Raw genomic sequence first — 14,917 nt, 5'->3', positions numbered from 1 at the left:
CACTTAACTGCCTGCTGTCCAATTTCTCCTCGAACCTTTTAAAGGTTTCAATCCTTTAGTCACGAGGGCTCACTAACACAAACAGGCACTCAACAGACAACGCGACCGCCGCCACAACAAAACATGCACCTTATCCTCGTCGTCGCACATCAGAGGCACACGCACGGTCTGCCGATAAGAGATGATGCTCAGAGATAAGTGTGGCTCTTGATAACCATCAAATACGTGGGGTTCAAACCGAAGTTTCGCTGTTATTTCCAACCAAAACCTTTGCAGTCTTTCACCGCCTTGCCTCAAGTGTTTCCTACTGAATTCATTTAATCATTCCAAACATTCCCAACACACCAGTCTCCCTAGTGTTTACACATTTGAGCAGTGAGCAAAGCAGCTTTATACAACATAACAGGTGAGGAACAGACTTCCCTCGCTGAGGTGAGTATCATGTCATACCTACAAAATACATGTTTTATACCCAACTATGTTCATTATATGACAAAAATCAATAAAATAGTACTGTATATACTGTATATAGTATGACCATGGCCTTGTAAGTAAAGATACTATCATGATTTTGTGATATTTGTCTATGAAACAGAATTTTTTAAATGTCTTGTTTTGTGTCTGTCTGACCTCAAACTGGTGGACAATGGCTGCGAAGGCAGGTGAAGTTCTGCAGCTGTCGTCCAGCAGGTTCATACTTCGGTCGTAGTGGCCGATATAAGTGGTAAAAACCAAGAACTCTGCTTTTCTGGACAGGAAGATGTCTGCAATCCTCTGGCTCTCCTCCCTGAACGGACAAACAAAGGAGATGGGGATGGAGGAGAAGCAGCACGCAGCGGTACTCAGGTTATATTTAATGCTTTCCGAGCTGCTTTAATGTGCGTCCTCTGTGGGAGAAAAGGGACGGAAGGTGTGGAAGATAATTCCTCGTGCCTATGGGTCTCACCAGTTTCGGATTCGATTCTCCAGCTCATTGAGTATTCTGCGGTGCAGGGTGTAAACATCAGGCAGCTCATTGAGAATCTCCCGGAGCCTCTCTTCGTCCAACACGGGTTCCCCCTCGTCCCCGACCGCTGCTCCCACAGCTTCCCGAAAATCCTGGTGGGATGGTTATCATGTAGTTTATGTTCAAAATCTTACTTACACACACTTTAACTAAAGTCTGTATTTCTCCTTTGTTTTCCCTCCCATTCTTCTTCGGTAGTATAACACGATAATATCTGACAGCAGAGAGTACACCAGCTAATATATCAAGAAGCCTCATCATTGATTAGAGCTCTGGTGCAGCGGTGGTCACTAGTTTAATCCCCACACCAGAGGGATAGCATCTAGGAAGGGAAGTAATAGGGAAGCAGTTGTTCCTCCCTCATTATCACTGCTGAGGTGCCCTTGTGCAAGGCACAAAAGCCTTAACTACAGATCAGACTGTGTCTGTAGATGCAGCTTTTAGGGGTGGAGGTGAATGAACGTGAAGCAAATATTCCCGGAAAAATAGAAATGAGTGTTTGAGCTAATGTATTCTAGATAAATAAAGACGCACAACCTTTAACAGAGTTTAATAAAAGTTCATTTATGTGGATGGAATTAAAGTATGTAGTAGTATGAAACTGCAAAACACACACATCAGATTTTTGACAGCACAAGGCGGCTTCAGAAAGGCAAGCGGACAAAGATTTGAGGAGATTTAAGAGATTAAATGTAAATCTGAGCAAAGAAACATGAACTGCTTTTCTTTCATATGTAAATCTCAAACTTCAGCCCTGCAGAGCTCAAACAGCCCAACGTAGGAACTACTATCCCCTCTCTCATTGAGATACATACATGAGAATTATATTGCAATATTAAATTAAACGAGAATATAAATACATCACTTACTTCCTGCAGGAGCTTGAGGGCTTTTACATGTCTGTGGACAGAAGAATAAATACTCAATTAAACAGGAAAGCGAAGGGAACCTGATTAAAAAGGCAGCGATGTTTGATAAGGTAAATGAGTTTACATGTAACTCACAATCTCTCTGTATCCACCAGGTCTTTCGCGATATAAAAGGCTCTGGATCGGCCGTCAGGCTGTAAAACAATCATATTATTTACTTGTAACACGCCCAGGGGTTAGGATGTGCTCAAGCGTTTTGGCAGCAGTTCAGCAAATACGGCTGGCTTCCCTCTCTGCATGTACATCGTCTCCGAGCGACAGTCAAAATGAGGACAGCCCCCATTAACCTGCATTAAAATTCTGGCTTGTGAGGGCAATTTTGCAAATGCCCGAGGTGAAAAACAGTTCGCTTTGTTTTATTTTGTTCTGTTGTGCTCTTCGAATATGTATATTTCTGCCTACCACTTGGCACAAAACAAAACAAATCACTTTTTTTAAGGATAGTGTGTAACCGTCCTTTTGTGAACTGTAAAAAAAATGGAAGATTTTACATGATCTAAAACACTAAAAGTTCAATTCCATAGCGGATATCTGAAATTTCAACAGCAGAAACTCGACACACATTTGTCAGAACCAACCTGTCTGTCATAGTTGCTGTCTGCACCTGCCTCCTCCTCTTCCGAGGTGCGTCCTTGGTCATCTTCACCCGCCGCCTCCCTCCCGACATCACCCTGTGGAGCGACTGCCACTGAACACACGTTGTAGGCTTCTGTATAGGCACTGGTGAGGAAGAAGGTACTGCGGTTAATACAGTGTATGCATACAATAAACTCTGCTGACAAACTAGCCTGGCTGTGTACCTAAAATAACCTAATCCACCTACCAGCACCTCTGAGGCTCACTGATTAACATGTTATGTCTTGTTTGGCTGGGAACAGTAACTCCCTGGTAGCCCGGCAACTGAGGCCAAGAAATCGTTCAGCAAAATACCTTTTTTCTTTTCTGTGAATTACACAAGTGTTTCTTAAACTTTCTACAGTGCGTACCACCTCAAAAAAGTACCTCCTAAAGTAGAACTAGTGTAGTCAAACCCTATTCAGCTGCAAACAGTTTACAGAGGAGGCAGGTTTATTCCTAATAGGAAGATTGTTTATTGTTGACTGTTGAATCTTTAATAAAAACCAGTTCAAGAACCAGAGCTAACAAATTATTTCGAACCACATCTCACCTGCGTTCACTGTCTTTTTGTCATATTTCAGCTGCTACTGTCAAGAATGCAACTACGTAGCAGGATATTGAAGCCAAACGTTTCAGAAAATGCAAAACTCATCCCATAGTTTATTTTCTTTCAATATTTTAGATATAAGATGAGCTTAAATGTGCCGGTAGGCAGATTTTGTTACTGCTGCGGCTGACTGTAGTTTCAAATTTCCTGTATGGACATAATACTTTACTCCTCCTACTCCAAAAATGTTAAAATATTCAGTATTTCTCGAGACAAACGTACATTAGAAATGTACAAGAAGAAGAAATATATGCTCTTCTTTCTTATTCCTTTAATTATCTTTTGACCCTTGGTGGACTCGGGTAGATCGGGAACCACGGGTATAAGTCTGAAGCAGCATTTCAGTTTTTTTAACACTAATTTAACTCCGTGGTTTCATAATATGAACTGTATTTAGTCCTCAAACCTTCATTCATGTGAAAATAAATCAGATGGATTTCATTTAACAATCCATATCATCTTACGGTCATCTACACTGAAATATCGCTATAATAAACATTTTCAGCGTTAGAAGCAAATGTGATTACATGAAACACTGCAGGTCTTGAGAAACCAATAAAATGATCCTGAAAGGCCTGCGGTGACAACTGTACCCAACCAGGGATGCATGTCGGTGTTTTATGCTACGAGATTTCTCTTCTGCAGGGAGCCCAAATGAATATGCTAATGGCTGCAGCTCAGTGGGGAGTGTAAGCTATGCAAATAAAAACACGTCCTTCAGTTACAGTAGTGATGCACTCGTCGTCTACGTGACCGATTGCCTTGCCAATGTTCCTGCCACGTTTCACTCCAAGCACCGGGCGGATTTAACCCCACTGCGATGCAAATTAGTTACATATGAACAACATATGCGAGCAGCTCAGATCTCTCTGCATCGCACGGCCCATTACTGCTCAAGGGATCAAACTTTGGATGAGATACCACGGGGGTGTTTGAACCACAAAGTACATGCACAGATTCTATATTAGGTTTTTATATCACCCTGACATAAACTGCCAGTGGTACTTCACAGTCCTGCTATGTTGTATCACTCCAGGCAAAATCTATGTAGATAAATTACAGATAGAGATAAGAAGTAGCTATTTTCTTTTAGCCTCAGGTTGACTGGTGAGCCTATTTGTTCCAGTTATAGCAGCGATGGAGCAAAAGACGCCAGAGATCTTCAAACTATGATGTGCTAATATTGCCCCTTCAGGCTACTGTAAAACTAACAATCTCAACCACTGACTCTGCTGTCCATCCAGATATTGCTTTGGTGTGACTACAGGTTCTGTATTCACTGAAGTTTAAAGAGCGGAAAATAATAATAATAATAATTATGCTGCAGTTTTTGTTTAATGCTGACATAAAGTTCTTACATAGAGGCGTGGAACTTTTGCAGTTTGTGATGGAAAAGCAATTATTTTAAATAAACCTAGTGCTAAATGAGATGTGTAATATTTTAGTGAACTTTGAAGTCTGCGGTAACTAATAGTAGTGTGCAAGACAAAATTTACATTCATTCATAGATTTATTGACTCAAGGCCAAGGTTTCCTGGTGAGGTGTAAACGTCGGATCTGGGAGGAATAAAGTGTACAAAAACTTAACATAAGTTGAATATTCTTCAAGTTTGTATACAACGTTTGACTTATCTGATTCCATTTTCTATTTTCTGTATCATGGTCAGGGGGCTGGAGCCCAGCTGAGGTTCGAGCCAGGAACCTTTTTGTTGAGAGGCGACAGTGCTGCTAACCACTGCAAACACTGTGACGTCTCTTAAGTGTTGTTTCAGATTCACATCAATGCAGCAGAGGCGACCTGGCGACAGATCTTCCCATTATTCTATCAATGAATTTATTGTTTGTCTTATGATGCTGCTTGAAAGTTTGTGAACTCTGGGACAGTCGATACCTTTGCATAAATTACTAAAATAACCTGAATGTTAATCTAAAAGTGATATTAAACATGTGAGCTCCTTCAGTTTTTAGAGGATTGCACGTCCTTTTGCACACAACAACGAAACGACTAATCAGGCTCTCAAATCTGCTGTTTGTTTTTTTTGCCAACTCCTCCGTGCAGAACGCAGCTAGTCAAGTGAGGATGGTTGGGCGTCTGGCATGAACTGCCCGCTTCAGGTCCCACCACAGAATTATAATTGGATCCAGGTCTGAACTTTGACTGGACCAATTCAGAACACCAATCTTATCCTTCCTTAGTCATTCCTTGGCTGTTTTGCTCGTACGTTTTGGATCATTAACATGGTGCAGATTTATTTTCAGCCAAGCTTTAACTTCACTACTGATGGCTCGAGATTATGTACCATGATTTTACAATGATTCTCTGGACTATGTGGAGTTGTCCAGGATGAAGATCAGGCCAACATCGTAATATTCCCACCACCGTGCTTCACTGGCAGTAGTTGACATGTGGTGCTAACTAAAAGTGTGGTGGGTTTTTGGTAATGACCAACCCAGTTTTGTATTCATGTGTCCATATGATGGATATGCAGAAAGCTTTTTTCTCAAGGTGCTCTCTGGCAAAGTTGAGATGGGCAGTTTTATTCTGTTTTGAAAACAGACGCTTCTTCTCCTGAGCAACCCTCTCATTAAAGCCACGTCGATTGAATTTTCTTTCTCTTGTGGAAGCATGCACATGTGTCCCAGATGCAGCAGGAGAGGTCTGCAAATCAAATGTTGGCTTTTATCACACAAATGATCATTTGTGGATATTTTTTTGAAGGTTGTCCACTTTGCAATCAGTTTCATTTGTAGACGATCTGACCTCACAGTGAACAGATTGAGCTCAAATTTTTTTAGATGAATTTATAGCTTTTCCCGAGACAAATGTGCTGTCAATGCCTTTAACTAAGGTCGTCTAAAATATCTTTAACTCTCGGCATGATGGGTTTGTTTAGTAAGATGAACCTGCTTTGATCTCTGTTTCAATCAGTGCTGCCTAATTTCTTCCTTTTTTAAGTTAAGTTAGACTTTGTTTTTTTTGGTTGTTTTAAGCAACTTTTGCCCCTTAAAAGTTCACAAAAGTATTTTTAATTTGGTCTTTTAAACTACAGGATTGATTTCCTAAAATAACATATATGGAAATTGATAAACACAACCTGGTCCTGATTAGATAAAGAAATACATTTATATTTACATTTAGTCATTTAGCTGACGCTTTTATCCAAAGTGACTCACAGAGAAGGGAACAATCGAGGTAAAGTGCAGTAAGAAAGCGTGCAACAATAAGCATGTATACTTGTTGGTAGTGCTAGGAGAGAAGATACTGGGTCTTCAATATAAGCACCAGTAGAATAGTAGAAGATACTGTGAAGATTGTCTTTACTGGTATTTATTTATGTGTATCATAACCGTTTTAATTCATTTGTTTTCAGCTTAACAAACCATAGTCTTACACGATGTGAGAAACCACTGCAGTGAACTCCTGCTGACTACAGAACATACTGAGATTTTATCTCAGCCTGTTGTTCCTCACTGGATAGAGAAGAGCAATGACTCCAAAATGCTCTGACTATTAATCATCCTGGGCGGCCTGTATGATATGGGCACAGCCAACAGGAATGTAGGGGGGATGGGTTAATGTCAGCACAACATGGTTGATCATACCAACAAATAACACCACAACAGGGACAACAACAAGAGGCTCTCCCTACAGCATCAACACAAGAGGCTGTTTTCACCAATAAAAAAATGATTTATGAATCAAACAGAGCTGTTTTCACTTAGATCTGAAGAGACCACCACCACCTCTACCTCCAGCATTTCCTTCTCTGCCTCCCAACATGTCCCAACAACGCACAGACACATCACAGTATCGTACATCTCACTGCATCGCATGAGGGAAGCTCCTGCTACTGTCCTTCCTTCCTGCTGTACATAACAGAACATCCATGTCTGCTGTGATTGCAGCATCAGGGAGGCTCGACATAATAAATAGTTGTAAATCCTGCACCCCGGGGGCAATGTTAAAGTCTCACAGTGGCTGAGCAGTAATAAAAGAGACCTGAGCTCAGTGTAAAAGATGGCAAAGATCACTAATATGATGTCTAATAACCAAATCTACATGAGCACATGTATGAACGGCAATCTCTGCAGGTCATTTGGTCGATTTATCACTTTGGTCTAAACTGAAACTCTTGGTTGGCTTGTTAAGAGATCTTGTACCGGTGTTCATGGCCCTCAGAGGATAAATCCTACTGAATCTGGAGATACCTAGACTTTTTCTTCATGTCAGATGTTTTAATTTATCCACTAATAACCTTCCCATCAGCCTCAGCTAGACTTTAAAATGAGGACTAAGCAAATGTTGGCATGGTAACATACTAAATTAAGATGGTAAACAAACATTATACTTAAAAAACATCAGCACTTTGTGCATACTAGCATTTAGCTCAAGTACAATGGCACAGACCTGCTATAATTGCTTTAGACCAGAGGTCTACAGCAAGTTTTAGGCCAAGGAGCCCATCGCTGATCGAGAGACAGTGTACAGTATCGTAGAAAATTGTGTTGCACATTAAAAATGGCCTACAATATCGTGTACGATTGCACAAGGATTTATAGGTAGCAACAATTAGAACATATTTTAACTTTTGTAAAAACACCCATTGAAAACCACCAGTTGAAGACAGAGTCTTTAGATTATGTTTGCTTACCTTTCAGTTTCCTGCTCACTTTTATTCTTGAACCCAGGAAGGCTGCTCATGTCCACATAACCGTCAGTCTCATTGGCAGAGGACAGTGCCCGACTGGGACGGTCAAAGAAGTCCCTGAATGGTGTCTGCCGGACAGGTCTCCTTTGCGGGACCTGAATGTTCTCGTAATCTGAGCTGATGGCGGGAACATTCTCGTAGTCTGAGGTATCCGTGTTGGGGAAGGAGATGGAGCGAGGTTTGGTCAGGGGAAGAGGTATGAAAGGCACACGGGAGCGGTCCTCGAAGGACTCCACCCTGACGACGCTGCGATTGAGGAAGGCCACGGCGTTCCCTTTTCTTTTGCCGTCCTTGTAGAACAAGAATTTGGAGGCCGGCTCAGGTGAAAGGTGAGGTTTACTAGCACAGCGTGAGTTCAGCTGTGGAGAGCTACTTAAGCTGTGTCTATCCAGATCCAGCAGTCTGCCTGGCGTGTGGTGGCTGGACTCCGCTGAGGGCTTAAAGGAGGATGGGTTGACATCCACCACAGCCTTGCTGTCTGTTTTCCGCCTAAATTTAAGCATCAGGAAACGTTTAATGGAGGATTTCTTTTTCCTGTTTTTCTCAGACGAGTCTCCTTCGATGAAAAGCGAAGGGGAACTCTTGGTGATGGGTCTCTTGGTGATGTAGGCCAGCTCAAACGGAGGAGGGATGTCCACTACAGATGTCGGAGTGGACAGGCCACTGGATGACAAAGGTGAGCACCGGGAGAAGCTTCCAGATGAACAAATGGCACCTCCTTGTCTTGGGGAGCTGTAGATACCTAGAGACGTGTCATGTCCCTCCATGGAGATGGAGCGAGGGTACAGGGACAGATAGTGAGGTTTGGCGTGGCTCTTGTGCAGCACTGAGCTCAACATGGGGCTGCTGCTCATTGCAGGTTGTCCGAATCCGCTTATATAGGGCCTCTGAATGAACTGCACTCCCGCCTCAGACACATTATTATTCATTCGGTGTGACAGTGATCGGGACAGCATCTCTGCCGACCTCTTATCAAAAGGAAAAACGTTTTCACCCTCTGAACTGTGCCCTGGCTCCTCGTAGACATGCTCATCGCTGATGTCCTGCTCCGTGTCAGTGGTGTCGTCCAGAAACGGCACTATGTGGCCATCCAGGTCTTCGTCGTCCCTGAAGACATCCGAGTCATTCGGAGAGTACAGGTGGCTTTCTGAGAGAGAAGACGTCAGCGAGGTGTCGGTGTCCGTTGGCACAGAGATGGACACCAGCCTGAACCTTGGCTGGTAGTCCAAATCATTCAGCAAAGCCTCCGCTTTGGGTTCTTCCGTCCTCCATTTCTGATACGTCCTTACTTTGTTTTCATCACTCCTGTGGCAGATGTATCCATTGTTAACGATCTCCACATAATCCTCAGAGGATTGTCCATTTTTTGTTGTTCCCTCGCATTTCCCGGCTGATATTCCACCGGACAAAAGTTTCTGTGGTGTAAGGGGACTATCCGTTAGTCCATGAGCTGTCTTATTCCTCTGCATCATCTCTCTGTTAATAATGTCCTCTGAAGAGACGTAATAAGGCTCATGAGTTGGATCATCCTCGTCTGCAACATGTCTCTTAGTTGCTTCACAGACCTGGTGTTCGGGAATAAAGTCATAAAGACTAATATTCTGTTCTTTTTCCTTCGTTTTGCGGTCATGTCTGAACTTCAGGATGTCACGTGTGACACCACCAGCAAGAGCAGATTCCTCTTCTTTGTCTTCTCCATCTGTTAGACAAACTTGTGCACCGGTGTCATTAATAAGGAGACCAGATTCGTCTGTGAGAGACTCGGTTAAATCATCTGCTGTACAGTCCTCCGTTTCATCCTCCTTGACTTGGAGCTTCTCCTGCCTCTCCTTCATGTGTCGGTTTTCAGCAGAATAACAGCCTTCCTCCCCGTCAACGCTATTAACAGAAATGTCTCCCACCGAGAGGCCATCTGTGTCAGCCAGCGCCTCGCCTGCATCACAACCTTCGGCGTCCATGTCCTCCGTCACATCTGTGTCAACCATCTCCACCACTTCCTCGGAGTCAGCCGTGAGTCCGGCATCACTGACCCAAAGTGTTTCCAGGGAGTCCACCTCCTCTGTACGAGCGCTGTCAGTCAACCTCCAGTCCTCGTCCATTTTCTGAATCATGTCATCATCCTCTTCCTTTTCCTCCTCCGTCACCTCTCCGTCATCCGCCTCATGTGACACATTGCGAACATCTTTTTGTGCTGATTTGAGGATGTAGGCATTTGATTGTTTCTCTGCCGGCGACCTGTCTGCCACCACTTTGTTCAGGCCATTTTCCGTCGCGTGCACTTCATCAACCTCGCCATCTGAAGCCAGCGAGCTGCCGTTAATGCATCCGCCCTGGTTGCCATTAAGTTCTGGTGTGACTTTAGGTTTTGGGGCTATAGAAGGTTTGGGACCTCTGGCTGCAGACATGAGAGGGGAAGGCAGCTTCAGGCTGGCGTGACAAACAAATCTTGGCTTTGGAGCAACAGAAGGCTTGGTGCAGTCTGAAAGAACAACAGGAAGAGGAAACTGTAAGATTATGCGCTTTAAAATAGCCTACAGGTCATGTGTATTGTGTCCCTGTGACCTAAAAATTCTCACAGATTCTAGATATTGTCATATGGTCGCAGTTTGACCCTTTTTTTTTCCCACAATATTTGAAACTTATCAAATCTGCTTCCCTCTTACATACTTTCCAGAAAGAGCCACAAAAACTAAAAAGACACAATAAGAGACTTAAAATGAGGAATGTTTGCTTTTACATCCTTTGAGAAAGAATACAAAATAATCTAAGGGATTTCCCTGACTCACTTCCTGTGATTCAAGACAAGCCCCTCTCAGGCCGCCTTTACTGAGAATAAGACTTTATAGGCAGCAAAAGAAAAAAAAAAAGCAACACATTTAATTTATGTATATTTATTACATTTAACTCATGCTAAACATGTGATCAGTTTCAGAGAAGGCCCTCAATAAATCTAAAAACCAGGCTCACTGTACATACTACTTTTATTAAAACACAGAACATGTCATACTTAACATGTTTTAAGTATGAGTATCTATCCCAAAAACTACAAAAGGCATGCTGGGTTTTTGTTTTTTTGTGTGTTTGTGCTGGCTGAGGATTGAGTGTATTTGTTTAAGACTTTACACCCATTTATGGTAAACTCATTGAAATGCCTTAATAGATATAAAATGAACAATTAACCAACATTACACACACACACACACGCACTTTGTCTGCCGTACATCCTGTTGCTACCGTTGGACTCATCTATTCACATGAATTTATATAAAAAAGTCAAATATAACTTTGTATTTGCTCACTCACTTTCTTAAATACACTAAATGTCCAAACGCACAGTGAAATATAAGCTTAAAGACCAGCAGCTTCAGACCAGCCTCGTCTTTTTAAAACAAATAAATCATCTCACCTGTGTTCATTTTGGCGAATCGGCCGTCTCCAACATCTCGGAAGCAGCTTCGATACGCACAATTTTTTTAAAATAACATTAAAAACAAAAACTGAGTTGAAGTGTCCAAACAGAGAGTGGCTGAGTGTGACTTGAACACAGCTCTGTCTATCCTCCTCTGAGAGGGAAACGCTGCTCAGCTGATCGTGTGTGCGTCCTACAGCGCGCAGGACGCGACTGGAAACCAAATGGAGAGAGAGCTCGATCATTACATTACCACACTACACCGCCACCCTCCAGGAGCCCTGTTGGAGCAGCAGCAGGAGCAGCATGTCCAGTCAAGTGTTGAAAGTGTTAAACATCAGGCTACAGGGTGGATTAGTACTGTAATGTCGATGCTTTGACAGTGGTAGGGTTAAATATTTACAACAAAACTTACCAATAAGAAAACATTTTTTAATCCTAAACCAAACTACACGAAATATAACTTAGAAATAATGCGACCACTGTAGAATAAGTAACTTTTTATACAGGACTTATTAGTTCTAGCTTTATTACTGGTAGATAAATTATTTATAAATTAGTCATAAGCCTTTAATAAGGACAACTTTTGGGTTGCCAGGTTGTGAAAGTTGTTGTGAAACGTGTTTGCCTAACAGCAGACTTCATCTTTAATCACTTACTACAAACTTATTAATATTTATATTTGCACTTGCCAGAGAGTGGCTCATAAGCATTTATTGATAATTAACCAACATTTTATTACTGCATGTTTAACAAATAAAAATGATAAACACCACCTAAAGAGATGTCACAACCTGGCAACCCTAAAGTTATTTTTGTTATTGACTTATAACTGAAGCATTAAGAAGTAATTTATTAACCAATTAAAAGTAGTGTCAACTTATGAACCCTTTGGTGTTTTATTAGAAAGTATCAAAATAATATTTGCCCTTAAAAAAAACATAAAAATTCACATAAAGTTTTCATGTTTTTCATAGTATTTGTACTTTATCATACAGACGTTTAGATCATGGAGTCTGCACTTAAATCCCTCAATTCTGTGTGAACAACATGTCTCTTAGTTGCATCACAGACCTGGTGTTCGGGAATAAAGTCATAAAGATAATATTCTGTACTTTTTCCTTCGTTTGGCGGTCATGTCTGAACTTCAGGATGTCACGTGTGACACCACCAAGAAGCAGATTCCTCTTCTTTCGTCTCCATCTGTTAGACAAACTTGTGCACCGGTGTCATTAATAAGGAGACCAGATCGTCTGTGAGAGACTCGGTTAAAATCTTTGTACAGTCCTCCGTTCATCCTCCTTGACTTGGAGCTTCTCCTGCCTCTCCTTCATGTGTCGGTTTTCAGCAGAAAACAGCCTTCCTCCCCGTCAACGCATTAACAGAAATGTCTCCCACCGAGAGGCCATCTGTGTCAGCCAGCGCCTCGCCTGCACACAACCTTCGGCGTCCATGTCCTCCGTCACGTCTGTGTCAACCATCTCCACCACTTCCTCGGAGTCACCCGTGAGTCCGGCATACGGACCCAAAGTGTTTCCAGGGAGTCCACCTCCTCTGTACGAGCGCGTCAGTCAACCTAGTCCTCGTCCATTTTCTGAATCAGTTCACATCCTCTTCCTTTTCCTCCTCCGTCACCTTCCGTCATCCGCCTCATGTGACACATTGCGAACACTTTTTTGTGCTGATTGAGGATGTAGGCGTTTGATTGTTTCTCTGCCGCGACCTGTCTGCCACACTTGTTCAGGCCATTTTCCGTCGCTTGCACTTCATAAACCGCCATCTGAAGCCAGCGAGCTGCCATTAAGCATCCGCCTGGTTGCCATAAGTTCTGGTGTCACTTTAGGTTTTGGGGCTATAGAAGGTTTGGGACCTCTGGCTGCAGACATGAGAGGGGAAGGCAGCTTCAGGCTGGCGTGACAAACAAATCTTGGCTTTGGAGCAACAGAAGGCTTGGTGCAGTCTGAAAGAACAACAGGAAGAGGAAACTGTAAGATTATGCGCTTTAAAATAGCCTACAGGTCATGTGTATTGTGTCCCTGTGACCTAAAAATTCTACAGATCTAGATATTGTCATAGGTCGCAGTTTGACCCTTTTTTTTTTCACAATTTGAAACTTATCAATCTGCTTCCTCTTACATACTTTCCAGAAAGAGCCACAAAAACTAAAAAGACACAATAAGACTTAAAATGAGGAATGTTTGCTTTTACATCCTTTGAGAAAGAAAACAAAATAATCAAGGGATTTCCCTGACTCACTTCCTGTGATTCAAGACAAGCCCCCTCAGGCTGCCTTTACTGAGAATAAGACTTTATAGGCAGCAAACAAAAAAAAAAGCAACACATTATTATATTTATTGTATTTATAACATTTAACTCATGCAAAACTGTGATCAGTTTCAGAGAAGGCCCTCAATAATCTAAAAACCAGACTCCTATACATACTACTTTAAAACACAGAACATGCATACTTAACATGTTGCTTTAAGTATGAGTATTATCCCAAAAACTACAAAAGGCATGCTGGGTTTTTTGTGTTTTTTTTTGTGTTTGTGCTGGCTGAGATTGAGTGTATTGTTTAAGACTTTACACCCATTTATGGTAAACTCATTGAAATGCCTTAATAGATATAAAATGAACAATTAACCAACATTACACACACACACCCACACACACGCACTTTGTCTGCCGTAATCCTGTTGCAGGTGACTCATCTATTCACATGAATTTATATAAAAAAGTCAAATATAACTTTGTATTTGCTCACTCACTTTCTTAAATACACTAAATATCCAAACGCACAGTGAAACATAAGCTAAAGACAGCAGCTTCAGACCAGCCTCGTCTTTTTAAAACAAATAAATCACTCACCTGTGTTCATTTTGGCGAATCGACCGTCTCCAACATCTCGGAAGCAGCTTCGATACGCACAATTTTTTAAAATAACATTAATAAAAACAAAAACTGAGTTGAAGTGTCCAAACAGAGAGTGGCTGAGTCTGACTTGAACACAGCTCTGTCTATCCTCCTCTGAGGGAAACGCTGCCCAGCTGATCGTGTGTGCGTCCTACAGCGCGCAGGACGCGACTGGAAACCAATGGAGAGAGAGCTCGATCATTACATTACCACATACACCGCCACCCTCCAGGACCCTGTTGGAGCAGCAGCAGGAGCAGCATGTCCAGTCAAGTGTGAAAGTGTTAAACACAGGCTACAGGTGGATTAGTACTGTAATGTCGATGCTTGACAGTGGTAGGGTTAAATATTTACAACAAAACTTACCAATAAGAAAACATTTTTTAATCCTAAACCAAACTACACGAAATATAACTTAGAAATAATGCGACCACTGTAGAATAAGTAACTTTTTATACAGGACTTATTAGTTCTAGCTTTATTACTGGTAGATAAATTATTTATAAATTAGTCATAAGCCTTTAATAAGGACAACTTTTGGGTTGCCAGGTTGTGAAAGTTGTTGTGAAACGTGTTTGCCTAACAGCAGACTTCATCTTTAATCACTTACTACAAACTTATTAATATTTATATTTGCACTTGCCAGAGAGTGGCTCATAAGCATTTATTGATAATTAACCAACATTTTATTACTGCATGTTTAACAAATAAAAATGATAAACACCA

At 41.8% G+C, this 14,917-nt stretch overlaps 1 protein-coding gene across 2 annotated transcripts in view; it reads right to left on the bottom strand.

Moving 5' to 3' along the window:
• fgd5b (FYVE, RhoGEF and PH domain containing 5b) overlaps positions 1-14,917 on the bottom strand; it is a 42,794-nt gene that overhangs the window by 9,297 nt on the left and 18,580 nt on the right. Inside the window, exons 3-9 of one of the 2 annotated variants that reach the window (XM_027279703.1) lie at positions 11,276-11,491; positions 7,813-10,348; positions 2,514-2,655; positions 2,011-2,069; positions 1,876-1,906; positions 947-1,098; positions 631-787 (exon numbers count right to left, since the gene is read on the bottom strand). In XM_027279703.1, the coding sequence (XP_027135504.1) occupies positions 631-787; positions 947-1,098; positions 1,876-1,906; positions 2,011-2,069; positions 2,514-2,655; positions 7,813-10,348; positions 11,276-11,285 (3,087 nt within the window). In that variant the 5' untranslated portion in view covers positions 11,286-11,491. Of the gene's footprint in view, positions 1-630; positions 788-946; positions 1,099-1,875; positions 1,907-2,010; positions 2,070-2,513; positions 2,656-7,812; positions 10,349-11,275; positions 11,544-14,917 lie in introns of those variants that run through there. The other variant, XM_027279704.1, reaches the window with a different exon arrangement.

This window comes from Larimichthys crocea, chromosome VI (genome assembly GCF_000972845.2).
Source record: "Larimichthys crocea isolate SSNF chromosome VI, L_crocea_2.0, whole genome shotgun sequence".
In the NCBI taxonomy this organism is placed as follows: domain Eukaryota; kingdom Metazoa; phylum Chordata; class Actinopteri; family Sciaenidae; genus Larimichthys; species Larimichthys crocea.
Note: the sequence above shows the minus strand (reverse complement) of the source record. Positions and strands in the feature narration are given on the sequence as shown.